Consider the following 17,560-nt stretch of genomic DNA (forward strand, 5'->3'; position numbering starts at 1 on the left):
GAGGAAACAATACTATGCGATATCATTCGGGCATCAGGATATGTTTGAATCCATTTCTCTAAACCCTTCCCACCACCTTGCGTCTTCCTATTAGGTTGGTAGTTGACACAAAGCTACATTATACAGCTGGCAGCTAGCTCTTTCATTGCCGGGATTGGACTTTACTTCAGTCCCAGCAGTTTAACCCCTTAGATGCTGCAGTCAATACTGACCTCAGCATCTTAATGGCTACAGATAGGAAGGGGGATACTTCTCTCACACAAATCACCCCCACCCTGAACAGTGCAACTGCAAGGTGTCAAGTGGTTGGTTATAGCAGCCAGAGGCCTAACAATGGCCATTAGGCCTGGCCCTGCCTTTGACAAGATCAAATAGGTATTACGTCAATTTTTACAGTAACATATATAATACAATGTGATACAGTACTATTGCAGTGTATTATATAATCAGAAGGTCACAATATTTGTACCTGATCCAAGCAGTTCAGTAAATCGCAGAGACATGCCCACTGGAGTGCCGGTGTGGGGTAAAAGGAATGGAAGCAGGCGGTGAAGGTGTTATGACACTCCTGAAGAACAGCTTCCAGAAGGCTTAATGGTTGACTCAGATAACCTTGGGGATCATTGTCCAGTTTCATCATGCAGTTATCCACACCTTCCGAAAGGATTTTCCTTAGCAATGTCCTTGTCTTTCCGATGCATTCAGCCAGTTTGGTTGTTTCTTCTATGACTGGTTTAGTTGTGGCTTAAAAAATAATAAAATAATATTATTATTATTAGAATAATAATTAGGGCTGCAGCAAATTATTTTTTTACAATTAATCGAGTAATTAATTAGAAAAAATGAATAGCCTATTTTACTTCATAAAAACTCATCATACTCCTTGACCTGTCCTCTGCTTTCGACACTGTTGACCACTACCTTCTGTTGCAAACTCTCATCTCTTGGCATCACTGACCCAGCCCTCTCCTGGATCACACCACCTCCCCGTCTCATTCCCTCTCTGTTGGTGTCCCGCAAGGCTCTGTCCTAGGACCCCTGCTCTTCTCTATCTACATTTTTGGCATGGGACATCTCAGAGTCCCTTGGCTTTCAGTATCACTCTTATGCTGATGAAGGTTGCTGATCCCTGTTCTATATCATCCTTCTCCTCTCGCTTTCTAAAACGTAACATGGATAAAACAGAATTCTTCATCTTTCCCCCATCTTTCTCTATACCTTGCAAAAAGTCTATACCGGAAGTGACGCGGCCGCACAGGAATCAGCTGGAGGAGGGTGTGCGCGGCGCTGCACAAGCGCACATCCACTGACTTAGGAAAGAATAGTTGCAGCGCAGTGATAGAAGTACTTCGTGCACCACGCGTAAGCACTTAGGGGTATAGAGATTTTGCAGTGCAAAATGTTGCATCAGATCTCCCTACCCCTGAGTGCGCACAAATCATCAGATCAAATCAGGATGAACTGCAACTGATTATTTGTGCGTGCATACTCAGGGGTAGGGAGATCTGATGCAACATTGTGCGCTGCAAAATCTCTATACCCCCAAGTGCGCCGGCAGAAGGTGAAGGGACTCTGAAATGTTACCCCGAGCGTGACTCGGGGTTACCGCTCCTGGCAGCGAAAATTAACCCCGAGTAACGCTCACGCTCTGGAATACCTTCAGGGAGGTTAATGTATCAAGTCAGAACAGTCCCATTTACAGAAATGGAGAATTAAAAAGCAGCCAAGAGACAGTAGTAAAAATAAATGTTCATGGGTGTTAAAAGTTTTGAACAGTTGTGGAATGGCTAAAACTAGGGTGCAATACGACTCTGCTGACCACTCAGCTCAGCCAAGTCTGTACGGATTCATAGAAGGTCCACAGATTTTCTACAAACCCGTGCAACGCTCGCTAGGAGCAGAAACGAAAGGGCCCTTGTTTAAGAACGCGTCAGAAGTTTGTTAAAATGAAAAGGTACTGTTTAATAAAACATTGTAAAAATTATGTTAGTAAAAGATTGATACCTGATATAGGGTATATCTCACACGTGTAGACTCTCAAAAGTCGCAGACAGCAAGTCCCAACAAAACGCAATCTCTCCAAGTCCAGCAGGGTTGCTGTGTACTGAAAGCCTTTTAACCCTCTTAGCTCTTCTACGCCTAATACCAACGTGGTCCAACTCCAGTGCAAAATACTCAGCAGGGATTCAAAACACTCCTGTACAAAACAAAAAACAAAAAAAAAAAGAAGCTGATTTAACCACTTCCAGACCGGGCCATTTACCCCCCTTCCTGACCAGGCCTAATTTAGAAAATCTGACATTTGTCACTTTATGTGGTAATAACTTTGGAACGCTTTTACTTATCCAAGCCATTCTGAGACTGTTTTCTCATGACATATTGTACTTCATGTTAATGGTAAATTTGAGTCAATATGTTTTACCTTTATTTATAAAGAAAATCCAAAAGTTAACGAAAATAGGAAAATAGCTTCTAAATTTGAAGCTCTCTGCTTTTAAGACAGATAGTGAAGATTCAAAATATTTATTAACATTCCCCATATGTCTACTTTATGTTGGCATCATTTTGGTTATGTAATAAAATTTTTTTAGGATGCTGAAATGGTTCAGAATTTTAGAAGCAATTGTTCAAATTTTTAAGAAAAAATGTAAACTTTTTAAGGACCAGTTCAGTTCTGAAGTCACTTTGTGGGGCTTACATAATAGAACCAACCCATAAATGACCCAATTTTAGAAGTGACACCCCTCAAACTATTCAACTAACTGGTTTTAGAAATGTTGTTAAGACTTTAGGTATTCCACAGGAATTAAAGTAAAATATGCTACCCACTTTCTCCTGAATACAGTAACACCCCAATTGTGGTCGTAAATTGTTTTTTGTGGATACGCCAGGGCTCAAAAGGAAAGAAGCAGCATCAGAATTTTCTAACATGGAATTTTCTGTCATGGTTTTTAAGAGCAATAACTTTTTATTTTTTGTTGAATGAGCTGCATGAGGGCTTATTTTGTGCGAGCCAAGTTGTACCCCAAAATGGTGCAAATAAAAACTACATTTGGCTTTCTGGTTGCCTTTTATCTCATTTTTGGGAGGTGAAGACAAAAAAAGCTGTTTGGTGTCATTTTTCTATATTTTTTTTTCCACCGTTCTCTTAATGGATTAGAGCATGTAATATTTTTATAGATCTGGTCATTACGGACGCAAAGATACAAAATAAGTCAATTTTTTTTTTTTTTTTTTACATTTTACACCAAAACAACATTTTTAGAAAGAAAAAAAAAAAATCATGTTTTTGTGTCGCCATTTTCTTAGAGCCATATTTTTATTTTAATTTTTTAATTTTTCTGGCTATTGGGCTTTTTGCGGGACAAGGTGACCTATTGCTACCATTTTGGGGTACATACGACTTTTTGATTGTTTTTTGTCACCCCACAACATAAGTTTTGGCATAATTTTAATTTTTTCTTTTTACACCGTTCACTTGATGGGGTAGATCATGTGATATTTTTGTAGAGCCAATTGTTACAGACACTGATACCAAATATGTATATTTTTTTATATATTTTACACAATAAGAGCATTTTTAGAAGAAAAAAAATGTTTTTGTGCCATTTTTTTCTGGCTATGGCTCATTTATTTTTTGCGGGATGATGTGACATTTTTATTGCTACCATTTTGGGGCACATACGACTTTTTGATTGATTAATATTTTAATGTTTTTTGGGAGGTGAGCCAAAAAAAACAAAACAAAAGAAAACACCTTTTTTTTTTACGGCGTTCACCTGATGGGGTAGATCAGTCGTTGAGGACACGATGATACCAAATAGGTCTATTTTATTTTTATTCTTCCATTTTTTAAATAACGAATTTAGGGGAAAGTTTATTTTTAAATGTGAAACTTTTTTTTATTTTACACTTTGTGTCCCCGAATAAGGTCATATAAGACCTCTGGGGACATTTACCTTTTTTTTTTTTTTTTTTTTTTTTAACTATTGATTTGACATAGTAGCACCAGTTACAGGGGAAATACACATATCTCCTCCCCCCCCAGACAGGCTGTACAGCAGAATACAAAGCTGTACAGCCTCAGTGCAGGGCTGACCAAGGTCTATGGAAGACCAAACAGCACTCACACTGCTCCGGCAATCACATGATCACAGAGCTGGGACAGGAAACTATCTCTCTGGGGTACCCTGCTGTCACTGACAGCTGGCCTGCCGCTCGGCAAGATTAGCGTGCGGCTGCCATCTCTGAATGGACATTCCAGAACGTCTATTCAGAGATAAACCGACAGCCCGAGGACGTTTAGAGTCAATGGGTGGTCGGGAAGTGGTTAAAGGAAGTGTCTCATTTAAAATGCTATCTGCCAGTTAAAAACCAGATAGTAACATGTCCGTTTTTTCTAATCTGTTTTGATTTACTGACTGATTTTTTATTTTTTTTTCTATTTCCTGAATATGATTATGGGGACGGCCATCTTGCCTGAGCAGTTCTTAATAGCATTTAGAAAACATTAAGAAAATTGCTTTAAGACAGCCCCATGGTTCATAGACAATAGACAGGAGGGAACATCATTGACTTCTATGGGAGAGTTTTCTAGGCATGCTCTGTGACCTGTGCCCAGGTCATTGTACAAGAAAAGAGGAGATACGATGACAATCACCTATTGCGAATGGTGGATCCTGTCTTATCTATACACATAGGTGGTATCAATACAGGCAGGATTAGTATGACAGATAAGCAGGTAACTGCGGTAAAGTACAGAGCAAAAAGTGGCGCCCATTAGGTTTAGTGACCAGTCCGAGAACTGTAGGATTTTATGTTTTTTGTTCAAATATAGATATTGACATGAAAAAAAAAATATATATTTCAAAATATAGTTAACATAAAATGTGATTTAAACAATAGGCCATTTTCTGATCACACATTTCCTGTAACAAAAAACGCCATAGCCAGCAGACTACTGGAACAAATACATGAGGGGAGGGGACATACCACTGAAACGGATCGAGCAAATGATCTCTTCAGGATATGCACTGGTTCACTGACTTGCTGTTTTCCTTTAGCAGCACTCCCATCACTTGTAGGTAGTCTGTAAGATGAATGGCACACAAGACATGTCAGAAACATACATTATCATCAGTATACTTTAATGAGGACAAAATCATACCAGCATCCATCAATTAGAACAGAAAACTGTTCCAAACTTTTGTACCTGGGAGAGACACTCATCTTAGAAATAGTAGAGATAAATAACAGGGCGGGAAAATAAGAAAATGTGAAATTGTAAAGTTGAAGTGACAAATATTCACCCAGGGAACTTCAGCCACTTAGTCATGATCTCTTCAATACCAGCTTGGTAGAAGTAACATAAGGCCTCCTTCACACGGGCGTCCCGGATTTGCTCCGGATGCGTCGCTTGTTCATTGCGGGGAAACCCATGCGAGTAGGCATGCAATTGCAGTCAGTTTCGACTGCAATTGCGCTCAGACGTTCAGTTTTCTTTCTGCGCGAGTGCAATGCATTTTGCACACGCGTGAGAAAAAACGGAATGTGGTAGCCAGTAGGGATCGACCGATATTGATTTTTTAGGGCCGATACCGATAATTTGTGGACTTTCAGGCCGATAGCCGATAATTTATACCGATATTCTGGGAATTTTCATTTTTTAAAAAAAAATAAAAATTCCCACAAATCTGCTGAAAATTAATGTTTATTGTTAATGTGTATTTTTTTTGTAAATCTTTCTTTTTCATTTATATTTAATATTTTGGTGTTTTTATTATATTTTTTTGTAACTTTTTTTTTTTAACTAACTTTTAGCCCCCTTAGGGACTAGAACCCTTGTCCTATTCACCCTGATAGAGATCTATCAGGGTGAATAGGATCTCACACTGTCCCTGCTGCTCTGTGCTTTGTGCACACAGCAGCATGGAGCTTATCATGGCAGCCAGGGCTTCAATAGCGTCCTGGCTGCCATGGTAACCGATCGGAACCCCAGCATTACACTGCTGGGGCTCCGATCGGAGGAGCAGGGGAGAGGGGATCCTGTGGGGGGGCGCACTGCGACTGGGGTGGGGGGGAGGGGGGGCGCACCACTGCTTAATACTGGGGGGGAGGGGGGGCGCACTGCGCCACCAATGTCTGATACTGGGGGGGAGGGGGGGCGCACTGCGCCACCAATGTCTGATACTGGGGGGCTTGGGGGGGCGCACTGCGCCACCAATGAAGCTTAATCTCTAATTTATTAATATACAGGAGGCGGGAGCTGCAGGATCACATAGCCGGCTCCCGGCCTCTGAGCTGTAGCTGCGATCCGCGGCACCTGAGGAGTTAACTACCGCAGATCGCAGCTACAGCTCATAGAGGTCGGGAGCCGGCTATGTGATCCTGCAGCTCCCGCCTCCTGTATATGAATGAATGATAGATTAATCTTCATTGGTGGAGCAGTGGACATAGCTCCTCCCCTCCTCCTGTCCCCTGTACTTTCATTGGCGGCAGCAGCACAGGGGGGAGGAGACACTGCTCCTTCTCCCCTGTGCTGCTGCTGAGGGAACACGGAGAGCGCTGTCAGCAGCGCGATCTGTGTTCCCATACACTATCGGAATATCGGCAAAATAGATGCCGATACCGATAGCGTTCAAAATCCTGAATATCGGCCGATAATATCGGTAAATCCGATAATCGGTCGATCCCTAGTAGCCAGACCCGAACCCGGACTTCTTCACTGAAGTTCGGGTTTGGGTTAGGTGTTCTATTCATTTTATTATTTTCCCTTCTAACATGGTTATAAAGGAAAATAATAGCATTCTTAATACAGAATGCTTACTAAAATGTGCCTTGAGGGGTTAAAAAATAAACAATTAACTCACCTCATCCACTTCTTCGCGTAGCCAGCATAGTCATCTTCTTTCAGGATCTGCAAAAGGACCTTTGATGACGTTGTGGTAAGCGTGATTACGTCAAAAGGTCCTTTTGCAGGTCCTTAAAGAAGAAAGAAGACTATGCTGACTGCGCGAACAAGAGGATGAGGGGAGTTAAATATATATATATATATTTTTTAACCCCTTAAGGGACATTTTAGTAAGCATTCTGTATTAAGAATGCTATTATTTTCCCTTATAACCCCTTGCTTGCGATTTTCACGCAGATCCATTCATTTCTATGGGGCCTGCGTTGCGTGAAAAACGCAGAATATAGAACATGTTGCGATTTCCATGTAACTCACAAGTGATGCGGGAAAAAAATCACAGCTCAGCTGAACGGCCCCATTGAAGTGAATGGGTCCGGATTCAGTGCGGGTGCAATGCGTTCACCTCACGCATTGCACCCGTGCGGAAAACTCGCCCATGTGAAAGCGGCCCAAGTGGTACAAGCAGTTACTAAAACAGATGTCAGGAGCTCCTCATGTACAGTCGCAACTGCTATTAGAAAAAAATATCTTCCTGACAAGACAAGTTCTTACCTATACAGTAGCTGGGGGATTTGACCTGCATTTACATCTGTGCCATTATTTGATTTCTTGGAGCTTTTGAATTGAAAAACGACGCTAGAAAAACAAACACAAATATGAGCACACCAAGTTTATTGATGAGGTAAAACATACTTTATAGCCGTAATGGCTAACCTTGGCACTCCAGCTGTGGTAAAACTACAACTCCCAAGATGCCCCCCTTGCTTGGCTGCTCTCAGAACTCTGTAGAAATAAATGGAGCATGCTGGGAGTCGTAGTTTCACCACAGCTGGAGTGCCAAGGTTAGCCATCACTGCTTTATAGCATCACTTCAAAGATTACAAACCTGCATACAAAGTAATCCCAGGCAAAACTTGAAAGCTTTGCTTTAAAATCCATTACAACCCTTTTAAAGGTTACAGACACCTTTGACTTAGAATTTTTTATTTATTTTTTATCAGACTCCTGCTAAGTAGTTTAGAACCTGCAAACAGTTCCAGACTTCTCATGTGCTGATGTCCTGGATGCTGCTGCCCTCACTAGCTCTCATACATTAGCACAGCTTCATTCCTGGACCGATTTCCCTGCACCTATATCAGGAACGGAGCCCCGTAAAGTGGTGGCTCAAGGACTCCGGTCTGGCAACTACCAAGCGCTCTCCCCAGAGAATTGAAAGGGAGCCGCACATGACTGGCCACCGTATCCACCGCAGAGTTTGGCTATTTTCGACGACCCCATAGAAAAAGAATGGAGGGAGGCTGTGCATGCTCAGTGCACCCTCCACAGCTTTCAGGGCTCCATTCTCGATATAGGTGTGGGTTCCAGCCGTGGGACCCACACCTATCAGACAGTGGAGCAAGCACGGGCAGGAGCGATGTGCTATGTGAGCTCCTGTCTGCACTCACTCCACTCTGCTCAAAGCCTGTACCGATGTGACAGGCAAGGCTTTACCAGCGCACATCAGTACAGATTCAAAAATGCTAAAGGCAACTGAATTATATATGCCTATTTTGTGAGGAAAAAATAAAAAAATATATATTCCAAAAATTGTGTCACATTAAGAATAGGATTTAATAAAGTTTATGTGAACGTTTAGGTACACTTTAATAGAAGGACCAGTGGTATAGGTCACTGGCAGGTTCAGACTTTTCTGCCAAGATAAGGTAAACAGCAGCAGTATTTTGCCGCCGTAGAAGCGTGGGAGAGAAGTCTACAGAAGACTTCCAGTCACCCAGAATTCTACCTTTATAGGGTTTGAACCACAAACATTCAGCTCTCGACAGGTACGGTAGGTTAAAAACATCTGATCTCATCAACAGTAGTAGTTCCAGCAGTTGAACGCTCAGAGAACAGAGGTTTGCTCTGAACGGTGCTGTAGTGCGCATGTGTGACAGTGGGACAGTGACTGCTACTGTCAGCGGTCTCCTAGAAATCAATGGAGTAGTGGTCATGCCTAGGCCTGTTCTCAGTAATGGAATATGTCTCAACAGTTGTCCACCCTGCGATCACACATTGATCAACTATACTGTAGATAAGTGATAAATGTTGCTCGTGGTCCAACGACTAAGGGTACAGTCACACAACTGTATTTTTCGGACCGCAAAGACATACTGATAGGGAACAGCTTAATGCTAATCTCTAAAGAGCTGAGGAATAAGGAGTAAAGTAATACGGATAATATCCGTGCGACTTTTGTTTTTTTGCGGATCCATTGTAACGATGCATATTCTTGTCCGCAAAATGGACAATAGGACATGTTGTAAAAATTTTTTGCTGGACTGCGGAACATACGGATGCAGACAACAGAGTGTCCACATTTTTTTTGCAGACCCATTGAAATGAATGGGTCCACATACAAACCACAACATTTTTTTTTTTTTTTTATGCAGATTGATACAGACCAAAAATACGGTTGTGTAAATGGGGCATAGGTCTGTAAATTAAAACTCACAAAATGTAGGAAAAAGATGTGCAGCACTCGAGATACAAAAGCATTTACGGTAAAGCTTTATGCACACAAACCGATACAGGAACATTTATACCATAGTTGGTCTTTATTAGGCTATCACAGAACACATCAGCTTTAACTAAAGTCAGAAAATAAAATTATTATACTTTAACCAAAAGTAGTCATTTAGTTATAGAGATAGGCATCAAAAGAATGAAACTAAGAATTACCCATCATCTGTTGTAATTGAAGCTTGTCCATGAGAGCCACAGTCGCTGCTAGGACCAGACACACGTGCCCATGCCACATACCACCAGCCAGCTTGTAAAAGGACAGGCTCATCGAACATCATAGCATATTTCTCTCTAGGGTGGAAAACAAAATCAAGCGTCAAATTAGCTCTTCTAGCTGTTTACCTCAGGCCCACTGACATCACGACTAGTATCACTGGCCTGGGGAGGGCAACGTCCCATTGAAGGGAACGGAGCTTAGCTGCGCCCAGGCCAGTGATACTAGTCGTGAATTGAAGGAAACAGGGAGACGGCCACTGCCAGCACTGCTGCCTTCTCAAACAGCTCATCTACCCAGAGGATAGACCAGTAAAAACAAAACAAAAAAAAACAAAAACAAAACTGCAGAACCCCTTTAAAAAGGAAAATAAAAATCAGGCATGGATTCCAAAAACAGGAGACGTAGAATCTGCCCATTATACTGTCTAAATGATCCTTTCATGAAGCACACCTGGTGTTGGCATCAAAAACTCCATCACAAAACCTTTTAAAAACTGAACACACTGTATATGGGCAAGCCTAAGAATACATTCACACAGTGGATCTTTGCCACAGATTTCAGCACAATTCTGTGCAGACATCCGCTCAGCATGTATTTCTCGCTCATATCATTGGGGGACACAGGACCATGGGTATAGCTTGCTGCTGCCACTAGGAGGCGACACTAGGCTGAAAGCTGTTTGCTCCTCCCCTGCAGGCTATACCCCCTCCAGCCTGGAGAGAGCATATCAGTTTTTAGCTTAGTGTCGTAGGAGGCAGACCTCCCTGCTTTGCAGGGTGGCACTTTGATTATTTTATTTTTTATTTTTTCCAGAATCCGGATGGGGGGTCCAGGGTCGCTTGCGTCCCTGCATCCCCGGGAGGCGGGCCGGTGTACCTCGTTCACCGCCTTGCCGCCCCAAGAAGAAAAAGCGGACCAGGGCAGCCTCGCTCCCCTGCTTCCCCCCAGCTACAGGACTACCCTTTCTTCAGCCCTCTTCTGCCCGGACCCCTGTTGCCTGGTGCCAGCGGTCGTAGGGTGGTCCTGCTGGTGTTACAACTGAGGGTGAAGTCTACAGATGAAGATAGGTAAGTGACTCATCCCAGGCCCCCACTCGCGGTATAACAGCATGCCGTACTGCACGGCACCAGTGCCCCTGAGCGGCCCCCCCCGCCCGCCCGCCTGCCCGCCCGCCCGCGCCCCCGTGTGCGTTCCGCCGGCACCTGTCGCGGACCTATCCGCTCCGTCTCCCTCCGTTCTTCGCCGCTGCATGGCGCACGGCAGCGTCTTTCCGTGCGGTCGCAGACGGCACTGCGCAGGGCAGATGCGCTATTCGCGGCGCGCCGGGACCTTCGCGGCCGCACGGCGGTGTCGGGTTCTTCCCCTCTGCTGCAGCGAAGCGGCCCCTTCTGGGCAGCCATGTTATCGGGGACTTTAGGCACGCTGGCCGCGGCTGCAGTCACGTGCACAGGGGTGGGCGGCGCTTGCGGCCTTCTTCGTTATCCTGCCGCTCCCGGGCTGTCAGGGGGCGTGGCTTATTCTCCCGCCCTGCTGAAACTTCCTCTTCCTCCCAGCGCAGCGTGGTGGACACAGGACCTTGGCTCCCGCTCCACTCTGGTAGGAGATAGATACCCCGTTCAGCAGGATATCAAACCATGTCTGACCCGGCCACTGACCCCCCTCAGGCAACCTGTGTGACCACTCACTATGCCTGCTCAGTGTGTTCAGCCAAATTCCCTCGGGGCCAGTCACTCTCACTGTGCTCGGCTTGTCAGAAGCCTGCGCAGAGCAATCCCCCTAGAACACTGCAGCCCACAGAAGCCTTAGATCGCCCTGTTCAGGGGGAACCAGACTGGGCAAGGTCCCTGTCTCGGGCAGTGGAGGACCTCTCTAAGGTTTCCCATTCCACCCTTTCTCTCTTGGGTCGTTTGGTAGATAAATCGCCACCGATGCAATCCGCGCAACCGCATTGCACGCAAACCAGAGGCAGACCTCCTAGTAAGCGCCCCAGAGCAGGTAACCGTTCCTCCTCTGACGCCTCTGCATCCCCTCCTGCTCCTGGATCCCAGTCACAGGCGTCCTCCCTGCTAGGCGACGCACTGTCAGAGGGTGAGCTCGGGGATTCTGATGCGGATATGGATCTGGAGCACTCTTCTCAGATTGCTTCCATGGTGGATAGCCTGATTTCGGCAATAAGGGACACCTTCCGGGTTCAGGAGGATCTTCCCTCCACTAGCCAACAAGGGGTGTCGTTTCTGCGTGCGAAACAGACTCCTAAGGCTTTCCCGTTGCACGAGGATTTTTCTATTGTGGTTAACAAGGCTTGGGACCAGCCAGGTTTGCGTTTTGTTATCCCAAAGCGCCTGGACCTTCTCTACCCCTTTCCACGCGAGACAGTGGAACTGTGGTCCTCCCCGCCGAAGGTGGATCCGCCGGTGGCTCGACTGGCAAAATCTACGACCATTCCGGTAGCGGATGGTTCGTCACTCCAGGACCCGGTGGACCGTCGCGTAGAGTCGCTCTCCAAGTCAATCTTTACGGCGAGCGGTTCGGCGCTGCGTCCGATTTTCGCGTCCGCCTGGGTAGCCAAGGCGGTTTCGGAGTGGTCCATCCGGTTAAGCCAGGACATTTTGTCCAACCTCCCGCCTGCTGAGCTCGAGTTGTCTGCGCTCCAAATTTCACATGCGGGAAAATATATCTGTGAAGCGGCACTGGATGCTGGATCGATGGTCGCTCGTGCCTCAGCTCTCACCACCTCGGTACGCAGGGAGTTATGGCTCAAGGCCTGGAAGGCTGATTCTTCCTCTAAACGCTCTCTCCTAAAGCTTCCGTTTTCTGGGGCTCGGCTTTTCGGGCCAAAACTGGATGTCATAATCTCAGAAGCTACGGGTGGCAAAAGCACCCATCTGCCCCAACCCAAAGCGAAGCGACCTTTTCAGTCCAGACCTGCGTCCTCACGCTTCCAGTCCTTTCGCCGTTTCTCGGGCACCCGTTCAGTCTCCACCTCCGCGGCGGGACCACCCAACCAGGATCGGCAGAAGGGCCCATCCTTTAAGCCCCAGCAGGCTTGGCGTCCACGTGCCCAGCAACCTCGCACAGCGCCAGGTAAGCAGCCTTCCGCATGAAGGTTTGTCCCCACCTTCTCAGGTGGGGGGGCGTCTTCTCCTGTTCCAGGACATTTGGCACGCCCACATTCCGGACGCATGGGCGCTCGAGGTAGTTTCCTCGGGCTACAAAATAGAATTCAGGTCCCTTCCCCCCAACCGTTTCTTCCCTTCCCAGCCTCCCAGGGATCCCGTCCGGGCCGCGGCTTTCTTGAACGCCGTCCAGTCCTTACTTCTGCGGGGGGTTATTTCTCCGGTACCTCCAGAAGAGCGTTTCACAGGTTTTTATTCCAACCTGTTTGTGGTCCCCAAGAAGGAGGGCGATGTGAGACCGGTGCTGGACCTCAAACTTCTGAATCGCTATCTACGGGTTCAGAGGTTCAGAATGGAATCCCTTCGTTCCGTTGAAGCCTCGTTGGTGCAGGGGGAGCACATGGCGTCTTTGGACGTACAAGATGCCTATCTCCACATACCTATTGCTACCATGCACCAACGTTTCCTCCGATTTGCCATCCAGTCGGATCACTTCCAATTCGTCGCGCTGCCATTCGGTCTGGCGACGGCCCCGCGGGTGTTCACGAAGGTTCTGGCACCCCTTCTGGGGATTCTGCGGTCCAGGGGCATTACCCTTCTCCCATACCTGGACGACATCTTAGTCAAAGCCCCGTCAGCGCCGCAATGCGCAGACAGCCTTCGGATTACGATGAGCACGCTCACTCGCTTCGGCTGGATTCTCAACCGAAGGAAGTCATGCCTGTTTCCGACCACTCGGATCAGGTTCCTGGGTATGACGTTGGATTCCGAGGCCGCCGTGGTCCGTCTCCCTCTGGACAAGAGATTGAGCATTCGGAATGCAGTGGTTCTGCTCAACCGGCATCGCAAGGTATCGATTCGCAACTGCATGCGAGTTCTGGGGCTGATGGTGGCCTCATTCGAGGCGGTACCGTTCGCCCAGTTCCACACCAGGGAGTTTCAGCGGCTCATCCTGTCCTCCTGGGACAAGTCCCGGGATTCACTGGACCTCAGGATCTCGCTGCCTCAGCCCGTTCGCGAGGCTCTCGCCTGGTGGATGATTCCGGACAACCTGTCGTCAGGGAAGTCGTTCCTGCCGGTGTCATGGACGGTGATTACGACCGACGCCAGCCTCCGCAGGTTGGGGAGGGGTCTTCGGTACTCGGACAGCCCAAGGTGTCTGGTCTCTGTCGGAGTCCAGACTACCCATCAATATCCTGGAGCTCCGGGCCATCTACCTCTCCCTTTGCCATTGGACCACCGATTTGCGGGGCCGTCCGGTCAGGATACAGTCGGACAACGCCACAGCGGTCGCCTACATCAATCACCAGGGGGGGACGCGCAGCGGACCGGTGATGGACGAGGCCGCGAGGATTCTGCAGTGGGCGGAAGCCCATGTCCCGATGGTCTCGGCGGTCTTCATCCCGGGCGTGGACAATTGGACGGCGGATTTCCTCAGCCGAACGACGGTGGACTCGGGGGAGTGGGCTCTCCACCCGGAGGTGTTCGAGGACCTTTGCCTCCGGTGGGGGCGCCCGGAAGTGGACCTAATGGCATCCCGGTTGAATCACAAACTCCCGTGCTTCCTGTCTCGCGCAAGGGATCCGATGGCCTACGACGTGGACGCACTCGTGGCGCCGTGGGGCGACTTCAGTTTTCTGTATGTATTCCCGCCGCTGCCGCTCCTACCGCGGATTCTTCGCAGAATCAGGATGGAGGGTGTTCAAACGCTCCTGATTGCCCCAGACTGGCCGCGCCGAGCTTGGTACTCGGAGCTCGTTCTGCTCCTGGGCGACGCGCCGTGGCCTCTTCCACTCAGGCCCGACCTGCTCTCACAGGGCCCAGTCTTCCACCAGGGTTTACATACGCTGCGTTTGACGGCGTGGCTATTGAAACCTTCCTGCTGAAGAACAGGGGTTTCTCGGATGCGGTCGTTCGAACGATGATTAGGGCTCGGAAGCCCTCCTCTGCGAGAATCTACTATCGTACGTGGAGGTCGTTCTTGAAATTCTGTGAGGACAGGGACCTCCCCTCCAGGAGGTTTTCCCTCCCTACGGTGTTGGCTTTTCTTCAAGCGGGTTTGGAGCTGGGTCTGTCCCTAAGTTCGCTGAAAGGGCAGGTTTCGGCCCTTTCCATATTTTTCCAGCGTACGCTGGCGGTGCTGGGGCCCGTCAAGACCTTCATGCAGGGTGTTGCGCACACCGCGGTTCCATATCGGCCACCGTTACATTCCTGGGACCTGAATTTGGTGCTGGTGGCACTTCAGTCCGAGCCGTTTGAACCCCTGCGGGAAGTCTCCCTCCGCATGTTGTCGTGGAAGGTCGCATTCCTGGTTGCCATTACGTCCATCCGTCGGGTGTCGGAACTGGCGGCACTGTCGTGCAAGGAGCCTTTCTTGGTGTTCCATCAGGATAAGGTGGTGCTCCGGACGGTGCCGTCGTTTCTGCCGAAGGTGGTGTCGGCGTTCCATGTCAATGAGGACATTGTCCTCCCCTCGCTTTGCCCTAAACCTTCTCATCCTAGGGAAGTGGCGCTTAATCGTCTGGATGTAGTGCGGGCCTTACGGATCTACCTGGCCGCGGTCGCCTCCTTTCGGCGAGCGGACTCTCTGTTCCTAGTTCCGGAGGGTCCTCAGGAGGGTTTGGCGGCATCCAAGGTGGCGATTGCTCGGTGGATTAGATCGGCCATTCACGAGGCCTACCGCTCCAAAGGCAGGGTTCCTCCGCCTGGCGTCACGGCTCACTCGACCAGGGCGGTCGGGGCTTCTTGGGCACACTTTCACCACGCTTCGGCGTCTCAATTGTGTAAGGCAGCGACTTGGTCTTCGTTGCACACCTTCACCAAGTTCTACAAGGTGCATTCGTTCGCATCGGCGGATGCTGCTCTTGGCCGTAGGATCTTACAGGCCGCAGTGTAGTGGCTCGACTGTGGAGGTGGAGTCAGCGGTTTTCCCACCCTGGGGACTGCTTTAGGACGTCCCATGGTCCTGTGTCCCCCAATGATATGAGCGAGAAAACGAGATTTTTGTGAACTCACCTTGTAAAATCTCTTTCTCGCTTTATTCATTGGGGGACACAGCACCCACCCATTGTTGTTGGTTTCTACTGAGACCAGTGGTCCAAGTTACCGGTTGGGACTGAGGTCAGGTTCGGTTGTTTGGTTGGACTGTGGTCTTCCTGTTTTGTTTTGTTTCGGTATGTTTCTCCTACTGCTGAAGCACAAACTGATATGCTCTCTCCAGGCTGGAGGGGGTATAGCCTGCAGGGGAGGAGCAAACAGCTTTCAGCCTAGTGTCGCCTCCTAGTGGCAGCAGCAAGCTATACCCATGGTCCTGTGTCCCCCAATGAATAAAGCGAGAAAGAGATTTTACAAGGTGAGTTCACAAAAATCTCGTTTTTCAATAGAAGACTGCACTGACAACGTTTTTTTAATGTGGCGTTTTCTAGACCACACCAAGAATGGACATGTCCATTCTTGCCCCTTACTGCGTGGACACCATGGGAAACCACAGTGGGAGTCTGAGCAGTTTAGGGTACTTTCACACTAGCGTTTTTGTTTTCCGGTATTGAGTTCCATCCTAGGAGCTCAATACCGGAAAAAAACTGATCAGTTTTATCCTAATGCATTCTGAATGGAGAGCAATCTGTTCAGGATGCATCAGTTCAGTCCCTCTTAAGATTTTTGGCCGGAGAAAATACTGCAGCATGCTGCAGCTTTCTCTCCGGCCAGAAATACTGATCACTTAACAGAATGCCGGACCCGACATTAATTTCTATTGAAATGCATTAATCCGGCCTCAAGTGTAACAGCAAAACTGATTATTTCCGTCCACGCATGCGCAGACCATTACATTTGTGAAAATAAATACCGGATCCGTTTTTCCAGATGACAACCGGAAAGACGGATCCGGTATTGCAATGCATTTGTAAGACGGATCGGCATCTGGAACAGTCTCACAAATGCATCAGTTTGCGTCCAGATTGCCGGATCCGGCAGCAGTACCGGCGACAGAAGTGGCTGACGGAATCCTCTGCCGCAAGTGTGAAAGTACCCTTAGCTGCATTAAATGGGCAGGTCCACAGCATACCATTTAAATAAAAAAAATGCTAGAAACTGCTGTGTTTCTGCTGTGAAGAAAGTGCCAGATTTTGATAGTGTGACCGTTTGACCATACCCTTCGGGTACAGCCACACGTTCATTTTTTAATTTTATTTTTTTGGCCTCAAAAACTGCATTAAAAACCTGCAAGTGTGGCTATGGCCATAGCTGAAGAGGTACAAATTAAAGAGAACCTGTCCCCGCTCCTGATGTCAGTTTTAGTAACTTCCTGCATTTCCCGTGTAATAACAATTCTGCGGCATCTATTCTTATGACTATGTTATGCCATTTCTATATTATTGCATCAAGTTATGAATGAATTTCTAGCAGTCTGCAGTCAGAGTACAGAGGGGTGTTATTTGGGGGGGCTGCACAGTCTGGATATAGTGAGACTGTGCACGAAAGGAGAGAGCACAACATTACTCTGTGCAGACACCAAGGACAAAAAGATCTTCAGGAGGTAGGCCAAGTCATTATCTGCATGGCATCATGGGCAAGTGAGAATGATGGGGGACATATGTATGATTGAGTAATTCACAGATTAACTCACCTGGCTGCACAGTCATATGCAAGAACATCAGTCTCTGCTAGAAGATCCCCATCTGTTTCATGGTCGCCTCCATCAGACCCCAATTCAAACAACTAAAAGTGGTGAAACAAAGTTCACTAGGTTTTCTT

The 17,560-nt window shown here is 47.6% G+C and overlaps 1 protein-coding gene across 13 annotated transcripts in view; it reads right to left on the bottom strand.

Moving 5' to 3' along the window:
- Positions 1 to 17,560, bottom strand: part of MYCBP2 (MYC binding protein 2) — a 256,943-nt gene that overhangs the window by 124,251 nt on the left and 115,132 nt on the right. For all 13 annotated transcript variants that reach the window (XM_044284706.1, XM_044284710.1, XM_044284705.1 and 10 more), the window contains 6 exons: positions 17,433 to 17,524; positions 9,629 to 9,763; positions 7,463 to 7,546; positions 4,993 to 5,089; positions 2,005 to 2,197; positions 470 to 744 (listed from right to left, as the gene is read on the bottom strand). In XM_044284706.1, the coding sequence (XP_044140641.1) occupies positions 470 to 744; positions 2,005 to 2,197; positions 4,993 to 5,089; positions 7,463 to 7,546; positions 9,629 to 9,763; positions 17,433 to 17,524 (876 nt within the window). The remainder of the gene's footprint in view (positions 1 to 469; positions 745 to 2,004; positions 2,198 to 4,992; positions 5,090 to 7,462; positions 7,547 to 9,628; positions 9,764 to 17,432; positions 17,525 to 17,560) is intronic.

This window comes from Bufo gargarizans, chromosome 3 (genome assembly GCF_014858855.1).
Source record: "Bufo gargarizans isolate SCDJY-AF-19 chromosome 3, ASM1485885v1, whole genome shotgun sequence".
Taxonomy (NCBI): Eukaryota; Metazoa; Chordata; class Amphibia; order Anura; family Bufonidae; genus Bufo; species Bufo gargarizans.